We start from the raw sequence: 12,033 nt of genomic DNA on the forward strand, positions 1-12,033 counted from the left end.
CAGTTGTACATTTTATATCCTTCAGCAAAGGAGATCGTTACCTTGTCGTGGTGCTGGAGCCTGAGCACCTCAATGACGTCATGAGCTAAACCGTGAAGGGACACCCAAGACGGGAAGGTCATGGCAGAGAGGTCAGACTAAATATGATCCCTAGGGAAGGAAATGGCAACCCACCCCAGTATTCTTGCCATGAAAACTAAATGGATCAGTACAACCAGAGATATGTCGGTATACCATCGGAAGATGGGACTCCCAGGTCGGAAGATGGTCAAAATGCTACAGGGGAGGAACAGAGGATAAGTTCAACTAGCCCCAGATGTGATGATGCAGCTAGCTCAAAGCCGAAAGGACAGCTAGCAGCCAATGGTGCTGGTGGTGAACAACAAATCCGATGTTCTAAAGATCAACACACCATAGGAACCTGGAATGTAAGATCTATGAGCCAGGGCAAAATGGATGTGGTTATTGGGGAGATGTCAAGATTAAATATAGACATTTTGGGGGTCAGTGAACTGAAATGGACTGGAATGGGCCATTTCACATCAAATGACCACCAGATCTACTACTGTGGACAAGAGGACCACAGAAGAAATGGAGTAGCCTTCATAATTAATAATAAAGTGGCTAAAGCAGTGCTTGGATACAATCCAAAAAACAATAGAATGATCTCAATTCGAATTCAGGGTAAGCCATTTAACATCACAGTGATCCAAATATATGCCCCAACCACAGATGCTGAAGAAGCAGAAGCAGATCAGTTCTATGAAGATCTGCAGCACCTACTGGATAGTACGCCAAAAAAAGATGTTACTTTCGTTACAGGAGACTGAAATGCTAAGGTGGGTAGTCAAACGACACCTGGAATTACAGGCAAGCATGGTCTGGGAGAACAAAATGAAGCAGGACATAGGCTGATAGAATTTTGCCAAGACAACTCACTGTGCATAACAAACACTCTCTTCCAACAACCTAAGAGACAACTTTATACATGGACTTCACCAGACGGTCGACACCGAAATCAGATTGGCTACATCCTTTCTAGCCAAAGGTGGTGGACATCTATGCAGTTGGTAAAAACAAGACCTGGAGATGATTGTAGTTCAGATCATGAACTTCTTATTGCACAATTTAGAATCAGACTAAAGAGAATAGGGAAGACCCACAGATCAGTTAGATATGAGCTCACTGATATTCCTCATGAATATGCAGTGGAGGTGAAGAATAGATTTAAGGGACTAGATTTAGTAGATAGGGTCCCGGAAGAACTATGGGCAGAAGTTCGCAACATTGTTCAGGAGGCGGCAACAAAAAACGTCCCAAAGAAAAAGAAAATCAAGAAGGCAAGATGGCTGTCTGCTGAGACACTGGAAGCAGCCCAAGAAAGAAGGAAAGCAAAAGGCAACAGTGATAGGGGGAGATATGCCCAATTAAATGCAAAATTCCAGAGGTTAGCCAGAAGAGATAAGGAATTATTTTTAAACAAGCAATGCATGGAAGCGGAAGAAGATAACAGAATAGGAAGGACAAGAGACCTCTTCCAGAAAATTAGAAACATCGGAGGTAAATTCCAGGCAAAAATGGGTATGTTCAAAATAAAGATGGCAAGGACCTAACAGAAGCAGAAGAGATCAAGAAAAAGCGGCAAGAATATATGGAAGATCTGTATAGGGAGGATAATAATACCGGGGATAGATTTGACGGTGTGGTCAGTGAGTTAGAGCCAGACATCCTGAAAAGTGAGGTTGAATGGGCCTTAAGAAGCGTTGCTAATAACAAGGCAGCAGGAGATGACAGTATCCCAGCTGAACTGTTTAAAATCTTGCGAGATGATGCAGTCAAAGTGATGCATGCCATATGCCAGCAAATCTGGAAAACATAAGAATGGCCAACAGATTGGAAAAAATCAACTTATATCCCCATACCAAAAAAGGGAAGCACCAAAGAATGTTCAAGCTATCCAACAGTGGCACTGATTTCACACGCCAGTAAGGTAATGCTCAAGATCTTGCAAGGTAGACTCCAGCAATTCATGGAACAAGAATTGCCAGATGTACAAGCTGGGTTTAGAAAAGGCAGAGGAACTAGAGACCAAATTGCCAATATCCGCTGGATAATGGAGAAAGCCAGGGAGCTTCAGAAAAACATCTATTTCTGTTTTATTGAGTATTCTAAAGCCTTTGACTGTGTGGATCACAACAAATTGTGGCAAGTTCTTGGTGGGATGGGGATACCAAGTCATCTTGTCTGCCTCCTGAGGAATCTGTGTAACGACCAAGTAGCAACGGTAAGAACAGACCACAGAACAATGGACTGGTTTAAGATTGGGAAAGGAGTATGGCAGGGTTGTATACTCTCACCCTACCTATTCAACCTGTACGCAGAACACATCATGCGATGTGCTGGGCTTGATAAAGCCAAGGCTGGAGTTAAAATCACTGGAAGAAACATTAACAATCTCAGATATGCAGATGATACCACTTGGATGGCTGAAGCGAGGAGGAGCTGAGGAACCTCATGATGAAGGTGAAAGAAGAAAGTGCAAAAGCTGGGTTGCAGTTAAACCACAAAAAACCCAAGATGATGGCAACCAGCTTGATTGATAACTGGCAACTAGAGGGAGAAAACGTGGAGGCAGTGACAGACTTTGTCTTTCTACGCGCAAAGATTACTGCAGACGCTGACTGCAGCCAAGAAATCAGAAGACGTTTACTTCTTGGGAGGACAGCAATGACAAATCTTGATAAAATAGTGAAGAGCAGAGACATCACACTGACAACAAAGGTCCGCATAGTTCAAGCAATGGTATTCCCCGTAGTAACCTATGGCTGTGAAAGCTGGACCATAAGGAAGGCTGAGCGAAGGAAGATAGATGCTTTTGAACTGTGGTGCTGGAGGAAAATTCTGAGAGTGCCTTGGACTGCAAGAAGACCAAACCAGTCCATACTCCAGGAAATCAAGCCAGACTGCTCACTTGAGGGAAGGATATTAAAAGCAAAACTGAAGTACTTTGGCCACATAATGAGAAGACAGGATACCCTGGAGAAGATGCTGATGCTAGGGAAAGTGGAAGGCAAAAGGAAGAGGGGCCGACCAAGGGCAAGATGGATGGATGGATGATATTCTGGAGGTGACGGACTCGACCTTGGGGGAGCTGGGGGTGGCGGCAGCCGACAGGAAGCTCTGGCATGGGCTGGTCCATGAAGTCACGAAGAGTCGGAAGTGACTGACCGAATAAACAACAAAAACATTTTATATCCTAACATTTTAATATGTGCCTGGGAGGACTATTGAGCAACTCAGGGGGTCGGGGAGGTGCCACTATAATTGTGGTCACGGGCACGGGGAGGTATGGCATTGGGGGATTAACAGGCCAGCTGAGGAGAAGAGGGGCTAGACACCTTACAGCTGTCCCCTTTTCTGGTTCTTCCCCCAACCTGATAGTTCCTGGGAGCCTTACCAGTCTGCCCTCGGGTCTGGTGGTGCTGCTGCTGAATGCCAGGTTGGCCCAAAATAAAATCTCCCTCATCCATGATTTGATTGTGGATGAGGGGGCTGATCTGGTATGTATTACTGAGACCTGGGTGGGGGAGCTGGGAGGGGTCACTCTCTCCCAGCTGTGCCCCCCTGGGTATTCAGTGCAGCACCAACATCGACTTGAGGGTCAGGGAGCGGGGGCTGCCATGGTCTACAGGAATTCAATCTCCCTCTCCAGGCTTCCTGCTCATTCGAGTGCAGATCTTGAGTGTTTGTACCTTGTGTTGGTTACCCGGGACAGATTAGGGATTCTGTTGGTGTGCCGCCCACCCCGCTGCCCATCAGACTCCCTGCCTGAGCTGACGGAGGTGGTCTCGGACTTGGTGTTGAGGACCCCTAGAATGATGTCCCTGGGGGATCTCAACTTCCATGCCAAGGCTGCTGTATCCGGGGCGGCTCAGGACTTCATGGCCGCCATGACAACCATGGGGCTGTCCCAACATGTCATCAGCCCAACGCATATAAAAGGACACACTTGATCTGTTTTTTCTCGACTGGGCAGGAGGATGGTAATCTGAAAGTGGAGGAATTAACATCTGTCCCTTTGTCATGGTCAGATCACTTCCTGCTGAGGTTTAGACTCCTGGCAGCCTTCCCCATCTGCAAGGGTGGGGTACCTATTAAAATGGTCCGCCCCCGGAGATTAATGGATTCTGATGGATACCAGAGGGCTCTGGGGGATTTTCCTGCTGATACGGCTGGTGCTCCTGTTGAAGCCCAGGTTGCTCTGTGGAATGCAGAGAAGACTCGGGCGGTTGACACAATCGCGCCCAAGCGCCCTCTCCCTCTGAGCAGAGCCCAGCCAGCTCCTTGGTATACACCTGAGCTGAGGGCAATGAAGCAAGAGGGGAGACGGCTAGAACGCAGGTGGAGGAAAACTTGTGCTGAGTCTGACCGAACACAGGTAAGAGCCCACTATCGAGCCTACTCTGTGGCGGTGAGGGTGGCAAAGAGGCAGTTCTTTTCCACCAGCATTGCATCTTCTCAGTGTCATCCAGCGGAGATTTTCCGAGTGGTTCATGGCCTGTTACATTCTGGGCCAGGGAGAGAGACAGTGGAACCCTCGGTGGCACGCTGTGATAAGTTTGCAAGGCACTTTGAAGATAAAGTTGCTCAGATTCGTCATGAATTGGACACCACCATTAATGCAGTTCCATTGGTAGAGGCGTTCAGAGCACCGTCTGGTCCAGTTTTATTGGATGAGTTTCAGTTACTGAGGCCTGAGGATGTGGACAAGGTGCTTGGCCAAGTCCGATCGACCACCTGTGTGCTTGACCCTTGCCCTTCATGGCTTATTAAATCAAACAAGGAGGGGATGTCTGGCTGGGTCCAGGAGGTTGTAAATTCCTCCTTGAGAGAGGGAGTGGTGCCTGCTGCTTTAAAAGAGGCAGTAATTAGACCACTCCTGAAAAAGCCTAACCTGGACCCAGAGGATGTTAACAATTATAGGCCAGTGGCCAACATCCCCTTCCTGGGCAAGGTGCTTGAGCGGGTGGTTGTAGGACAGCTCCAGGCACTCTTGAATGAAACAGATTATCTAGATCCATTTCAATTGGGCTTCAGGCCTGGTTTTGGAATGGAAACTGCCTTGGTCGCCCTGTGGGATGACCTCTGCCGAGAGAGGGACAGGGGGAGTGCGACCCTGTTGATTCTCCTGGACCTCTCAGCGGCTTTCGATACCATCGACCATGGTATCCTTCTGGAGAGGTTGTCTGGGTTGGGAGTTGGAGGCACTGCAGTACAGTGGTTCTGCTCCTACTTGGATGGCCGATTCCAGAAGGTGGTGCTGGGGGATTATTGCTCTGTGCCATGGCAATTGTGCCATGGGGTTCCACAGGGCTCTATTTTATCCCCTATGCTGTTTAACATCTACATGAAACTGCTGGGGGGTTATCCGGAGGTGTGGGCTGAGGTGCCATCAATATGCGGATAACACCCAGCTCTACCTTTCTTTCTCATCAAACCCAGGTGAGGCAGTGACTGTTCTGAATCAGTGCCTGGGCATGGTAATGGACTGGATGAGGGCCAATAAACTGAAACTCAATCCAGACAAGACGGAGGTGCTGTTAGTGGGTGGTTCGTCTGCCCGGCTAGGTGATATTCAACCTGTTCTGGAGGGGGTTGCACTCCCCCTAAAGGATCAGGTTCGTAGTTTGGGGGTGCTCTTGGATCCAGAACTGTCACTTGAGGTACAGGTGAACTCAGTGGCACGGAGCACTTTTTATCAGCTTAGGCTGGTATACCAACTACGCCCTTATCTGGACAGAGATAGCCTAGCTACAGTTATCCATGCTCTGATAACTTCTCATCTGGATTACTGCAATGTGTTATACATGGGGCTGCCTTTGACAACGGTCCGGAAACTTCAGTTGGTCCAAAATAGGGCAGCGAGATTGTTAACAGGGACTGGCCTGTGAGCTCATATTACGCCCGTACTTTTCCAGCTGCACTGGCTGCCAGTCCATTTCCGGGCCCGATTCAAAGTGCTGGTATTAACATTTAAAGCCCTTAATGGCTTGGGGCCAGGTTACCTGAAGGATCGCCTCCTCCCATACGTGCCTGCCCGGACCTTAAGATCATCAGCAGCAGCCCTTCTCCGTGAGCCCCTGCCAAAGGAAGTGAGGCGGGTGGCTACTAGGAGGAGGGTTTTTTCTGCTGTGGCACCCCGGCTCTGGAATGAGCTCCCTGGTGAGGTTCGCCTGGCACCTACATTGTATTCCTTTCGGCGCCAGGTGAAGACCTTTTTATTTTCCCAGGCATTTTAGCATTTTAGCTTTCTAAGCTTTTATCTTTGCCGTTTTAAATCTGTATTTTAAACTCCTGCACTGCTGCTAGGTTTTATTGTGGTTGTATTGTTATATTGTGGTTTTAATGTTCTATATATTTTAAATTGTTTTATTGTGTGCTGTTTGGTTTTGATTTTTGTGAACCGCCCAGAGAGCTTCGGCTATTGGGCGGTATAGAAATGAAATAAATAAATAAATAAATAAATAAGCAAGCTGTATTCACACACAGCATTTAAGACCACAGCTGATTCTTTGTATTTTACTGTTATTATAAACCACTCAAAGAACATGGTTATTGGGCTGCTTATAAATATTGCTAACAGTTAACTGAATAATTGATTGATTGATTAATTAGCATGGACACTTCCCTGACTGATTGAACTCAGTCAGACTTACTTCCAAGTAAGCATGCACAGAGGATTGCACTGTGGACCAGTTCTGCCATTTCTCATCTCCAATTCAAATGCAACACCTGCATTTGCTAGCTTAACATGCATTTGCAACAAACAAAGCTGTCTTTCATTCTCGTCTTAATATCTGTCCAACTGTAAACCCAAATCTGGAAGGAAAATGCTATCATGCATATGGAAAAACATCCTCAAAAGTGTGGATTTTTTTTTTTTAAAGCAGTAGAAAGACAGAGGCACAGTTCTATGTTCCAGACAACTCCCCTGCAGGCCAAATGCCTCCCCCCTGCGAAAAATAAAAATATGGAGATGCTGGGGACTGAACCCAGGACCTCATACATGCAAAGCATGCGCTCTACCACTGAGCTACACCCCCTTCTGCTCTAACTACTCCATTGTTGTAGATGTTAACCATTTTCAAGGAGCTCCCGCCCCAACAGAACAAGTATTCCCAATAAAAGGTGGAGATGCTGGGACTGAACCATATGCAAAACACGTGCTCTCCACTACAACTACCCCCTTCTTCTGCACTTGCTTCGTGGTTGCAAGCTAGAGGCTCTAGTATGATAATCTGACAGTGATATTAGATCATTTAGGGTGCGATCCTATGGCCGGTAGTCGGGAGTCCACGCGCCAAGGTCGGTTCCCGGAGAACCGATCCCCACCCCCCCACACACTGCCTCATAGGCAACGCGGATCGGCCCCACACTCCGCACTCGTAAGAGCAGTGTGGAGTGGTGAAAATGGGGTGTCCCTGGGGGCGGGGAGTCATAAATGCCGGTATAACACATCCTATGTGTCATCTGGCTGCCGCTTCCCACACTCTGAGGTCCTGCGGCTAGACAGCGGGAATCGGTTGTCTAGTCGCGAAAGCAGGGCGGGGGGAGTGAGGAGGAAATCTGCTCCTCACCACTCCTCCCGCCCTGCACTGGCTAGGCGATCGCCCTCAGGGTCGGAGGTGACCGTCGATCCACATAGGATTGCTCCCTAACTTGCTCATTTTTTAGAACCACGCATGAATAACTGGGCAAATATCAGCAAAAGAGATACATGTATATATATTACTGCCCAGAGAGATACACACGCACATATGAAACTCAGAAATCTTTTCAATGCTTGGCTCTGCCCTCTAATGTGAGCATAACAGAGATGCTTCTGAGCATGGGAACAGTGTATTTTTCCCTCACTGCCAAAGGAACACTGGGAGTTAGGATCAGGGAACTAGATTTTCTGGGAAAGCTTCACCTCCAGCAGCAATTTGCTTAGCAATGAAAGGACCGCAATTTCCACCACACACCTGGCAGCATTTTCATCTGGCACGCTTGCCTGGTATTCCAGTAGTTCTATAATGACGCTTTGATCCGTGCTGGGGTGAACAAAGACTTCCTGGTTGTCGGGGACTTGGCGCATCTCACTGCGAGGGAAAGAGATGGGTGAGAAGGGAGAATTGCGTAAGGCAGGGTACAATCTAAGGCAGGGATGGTGAACTACGTGGTTTTAATTTTTGTCAACCTCCCAGAGAGCTTCGGCTATTGGGCTGTATAAAAATAAAATAAATAACCTCTTTCAGCCTGAGGACGAAAGTCCATTTTGGAGAAGCTCTCAGGGGCCACCTTCCAGTCCTGGGCGGGGCCTATGGTCAAAGGGGAGGGGCCTAAGGCAAAAGGGGCATGGTCAAAAATGCAAAAAAAAATACCAGTGAATTGTAGCTTACAGCTCTTACTGCCACTACTAAGCCTCAGGAGAGGCATTTCAACTTTTTAGAATGGAGGAAAACTGCACAAACATGATTGGTGGTCAGAAGGGAGGGTGGTATGGTCATCTAGGAAAACCAGGATGGCAGGATTAGGACTCCAGGTATGCTGGATTTGACCCCTGGGGCCGCCACAGTTTCAGCACCCCTGATCTAAGAGTAAAATGAAAAGGCTATCTGAAGACAATTCAAAATAAAAAGGTGTCCCCAACCAGTCGTGTCCGGGTGCGGTGCTCATCCCCGTTTCTAAGCCGAAGAGCCAGCGCTGTCCGAAGACGCTTCCGTGGTCATGTGGCCGGCATGACTGAACACCGAGGTGCACAGAACGCTGTTACCTTTCCCGCCAAAGGGCTGCCTATTTATCTACTTGCAATTTCTTGCTTTCGAACTGCTAGGTTGGCAGGAGCTGGGACTGAAGACGGGAGCTCACTCCGTCATGCGGCACTCGGGTCTCAAACTGCTGTCCTGCCGACCTTCCGGTCTGCAGTTCAGCGTCTTAACCACTAAGCCACCACGGCCCTTCAATTCAAAATCGCAAGACTCTAAAACTTAAGCTTCAAAATTGTATTAATTCATGTATTAAATCTTTATATTAAAAAACTGTGCATGCCATAGTGCTCATTGATCAGCCTTTGTGCTCACTGGCCAGAACACCAGGAAGGTAGGAAGAGGATTTACATTCCATGCTTTTTGACTCCTACAAATGTACGTTGCCTAAACTAGGGCATACGAATGCAGCATTCTGCTCCCATAGTGCACCTAGCTTGGAGGTTCACAAGTAGGTCACAATGATAATAGTCACCCTTCTTGCTTCCTCCAAGCACTTGGTAATCTAAAGCATTTTAGGGTGCAATCCTATGCATGTTTAGACAGAAAATGGCTGGAGCATGCTGGGAGTTGTAGGACTTTTTTCTGTCTTAACATGCATAGGATTGCTCCCTGACTCTTGCAGCTCTATTCTTCATTAGCACAGCTATTGGTAATTGAGAATTATGTCTAACTGCTTCTTTTGTAAGCAAATAAGCTATGAGTTGGTACTTCTACAAAGAGGGCTCCTAGCGCTACTAATCAGATGGCACTGTGCAGCTATTCCATCTTTTTTTTCCTTAACGGATTTTCCGCGGCAAAGAACAAAGACGGAAGAAGCAGCGGGAAAACACAGGGGGTTATGAATGGAGGGCGTCTGGATCCCCTGTAGAACTCCATAAATGAGGCAGAACAATTGCGTGCTAAAAGGCTGGTCTGAAAGCACCCTGTATCTTGTGGCAATTCATTCTATAAACTAAATTCAGCCTGTAAAATGTGGCAGTTAATTCCATAAATTAAGGCACAATCCTTAAATGCATGTTTAGGCAGAAAAAGTCCTATGCATGGCTGGCTGTGGAAACCCTAACCCTTACTTATGCATTACATTAAGGACAATATGGCAGGGCCTTTACTCTCCCCCCGCCCCCCTTCTTTTCTTTAGCATAGGGGTAAAGCAAAAAGGAAGTGCAGCAGTTCACTCTCCACTGAAGGAGCTCTACAGACACCACAGACATGAAGTAGCACCAAAATTATTGTGGGAGCAGATTGCTGCTGCTTGGAAAAGCGGGTGTGAGGAGAACATCCACTGGGTTTATCACCAATTAACAGAAGAGAACAGATGCCATCTACTTCGGAGATCAGAGCTCAAAAGGGCTCTTTGCTTTTCCAGGCGTTGATGTAGGCACTTGAGGGAGGCGAAGGCCTGTTTAACCAGCCGCAGGTCTGCTAAGGGGATGACCAGCTCCCACCCGCTGACCCGAGGGGCTGGCATACCTGATATCCAAGCTTCCAGGAGGAAGGCAGGCAGAAAAAGCTCCGCCAAAAAGCTGTTGCTGCCCTTGCTGCTGCCCCACCTCATTGTCCATGGCTCTCGCCTGCAAGGAAAGCAAAAAGGTGTGTGTCTGTGAATGTGCCGATTTGGAAAAGCATTTGACGTGCAACACACGGGGAAGCCAGCCTCCAAGGAATTGGCAAAAGCACCACATGCAATCCTACGCGTGTTTAGACAGAAGAAAGTCCTACAACTCCCAGCATTCCTCAGGTAGCATAGCTGGCTGGGGAATGCTGGGAATTGTGGAACTTTTTTTTTTTTATCTAAACACGCATAGGATTGCGCCTTTAATTTCTTAAGTGCAAAGTATAGGCCCTGCTGGAGATAAGAGCAGGGATTTTTCCAGGGGCCTCCTAGTCCTGCCCCCTGGAGGACTCCTGGAAGGCTGCAGGCCGGATGGGCAAGCTCCGCAGGCCGGATGGGCAAGCTCCGCAGGCCGGATTAGAGGTTGAAGGTTGCCCTCCCCTGGTTTAGGGGAAAATCAAAGGTATTTGGAGGTGTTTTCATAAAAGCCTTGCTGGATCAGATCGAAGCTCCTTTTCCCCAGAATGGCCAATCCAGGTGCCTCCAGAAAACCCACAGGCCAGAGCACAGAGGAAACAGCCTTCCTCTCCTGTTGCTCCTCTACATCTCGCATGCCATGGTACTTTGCCTCGAAACATGGAGGTGCTATTTAGCCTTCATGACTAGCGGTTATCGATAGGAATTTGTCTTATCCCCTTTTAATACCATCTAGGTCAGCGGCCATCACCAGACTGTGCGACAATGAATTGTATTCTGTAACTTAAGACACAATCCTATGCAAGTTTCAACAGGAAAAAGTCCTACAACGCCCAGCATTCCCCAGCCACCATAGCTGGTTGGGGAATGCTGGGTGTTGTAGGACTTTTTCCTGTCTAAACATGCATAGGATCGTGCCCTTAACTGTGTGTAGGAAGACTTTCTCTTGTCTGTCTATTCTCAAGGCCTTTGGTCTGATCTAGCAAGACCTTGCTTCTGTTCCAGGGGAGACAGCTTTTCAGGGTATACGACGGGGAAAGAAATGTCCAGGGAGGTGAAGGTAACTGGGGAGAAAAGGGGTCCCTTGTAGCTACGTCACAAAAGCAGGGTACATGTGTGTGTGGAACCCTGCAGAGGGAGTCCTCTAGAACCCGAGGAGGAGGAGGAATCCTTTTTTCAGGTTCCCAGCCTGATTTCCGAAGAGAAGAATACAAGCTAAAATCCATTATCCGCGCAACAACGCAAAGGTCTCAAAAGCTACCGCGCAAGCTTTCGAGTCCTTCAGAATTCCTCATCAAGCCAGACGGTGAACAGAGCAGGAACGTGGCGGGGCAGGAAAAACGTGGCTGATGCCGAAGCCGCGGAGCCTGCATTTGGTTACGGTCTTAAGACGGACAGTGGGAGGGGGCTGCAGGCGCTCCAGTGAGGCTTTACCAGGTACGGAGATGGTTTAAACGGACACCTGGGATGCTGGGGAGAAGATGGGTGCGAAGGACCTCCGCCCCCCTTTTCACGACTCACCTTCGGCGAGTAGCGGCACTCAGCAGCTTCCCCTTTAAATGGTCTCCTCCGACTGAATAACCCGCCCTGAGCCCGCAGGTTTTGCTTGGCAAGCCGACCAATCAGAAACTTACCGCTCCTCCGCGATTGTGACGGCTGCGGAAGGTGATGTGATTGACAAGGGTCTCGCCCAAT

General features: G+C 48.1%; 1 protein-coding gene and 1 non-coding gene across 2 annotated transcripts in view; both read right to left on the minus strand.

Annotated features, from left to right (window-relative positions):
* Window positions 1-11,913, minus strand: part of RANGRF (RAN guanine nucleotide release factor) — a 22,952-nt gene extending 11,039 nt beyond the window's left edge. Inside the window, exons 1-3 of the mRNA XM_084806231.1 lie at window positions 11,860-11,913; window positions 10,281-10,381; window positions 8,025-8,141 (exon numbers count right to left, since the gene is read on the minus strand). Coding sequence (XP_084662357.1) covers window positions 8,025-8,141; window positions 10,281-10,372 — 209 coding nt within the window. The 5' untranslated portion in view covers window positions 10,373-10,381; window positions 11,860-11,913. The remainder of the gene's footprint in view (window positions 1-8,024; window positions 8,142-10,280; window positions 10,382-11,859) is intronic.
* On the minus strand, window positions 7,032-7,103 carry TRNAA-UGC (transfer RNA alanine (anticodon UGC)). Its single transcript has one exon. It is a non-coding gene; the product is annotated as a tRNA-Ala (tRNA).
* Window positions 11,914-12,033: the final 120 nt, after the last annotated feature.

This window comes from Heloderma suspectum, chromosome 6 (genome assembly GCF_057233095.1).
Source record: "Heloderma suspectum isolate Gila_16-S chromosome 6, 16-S_ref, whole genome shotgun sequence".
NCBI classification, from domain to species: Eukaryota; Metazoa; Chordata; class Lepidosauria; order Squamata; family Helodermatidae; genus Heloderma; species Heloderma suspectum.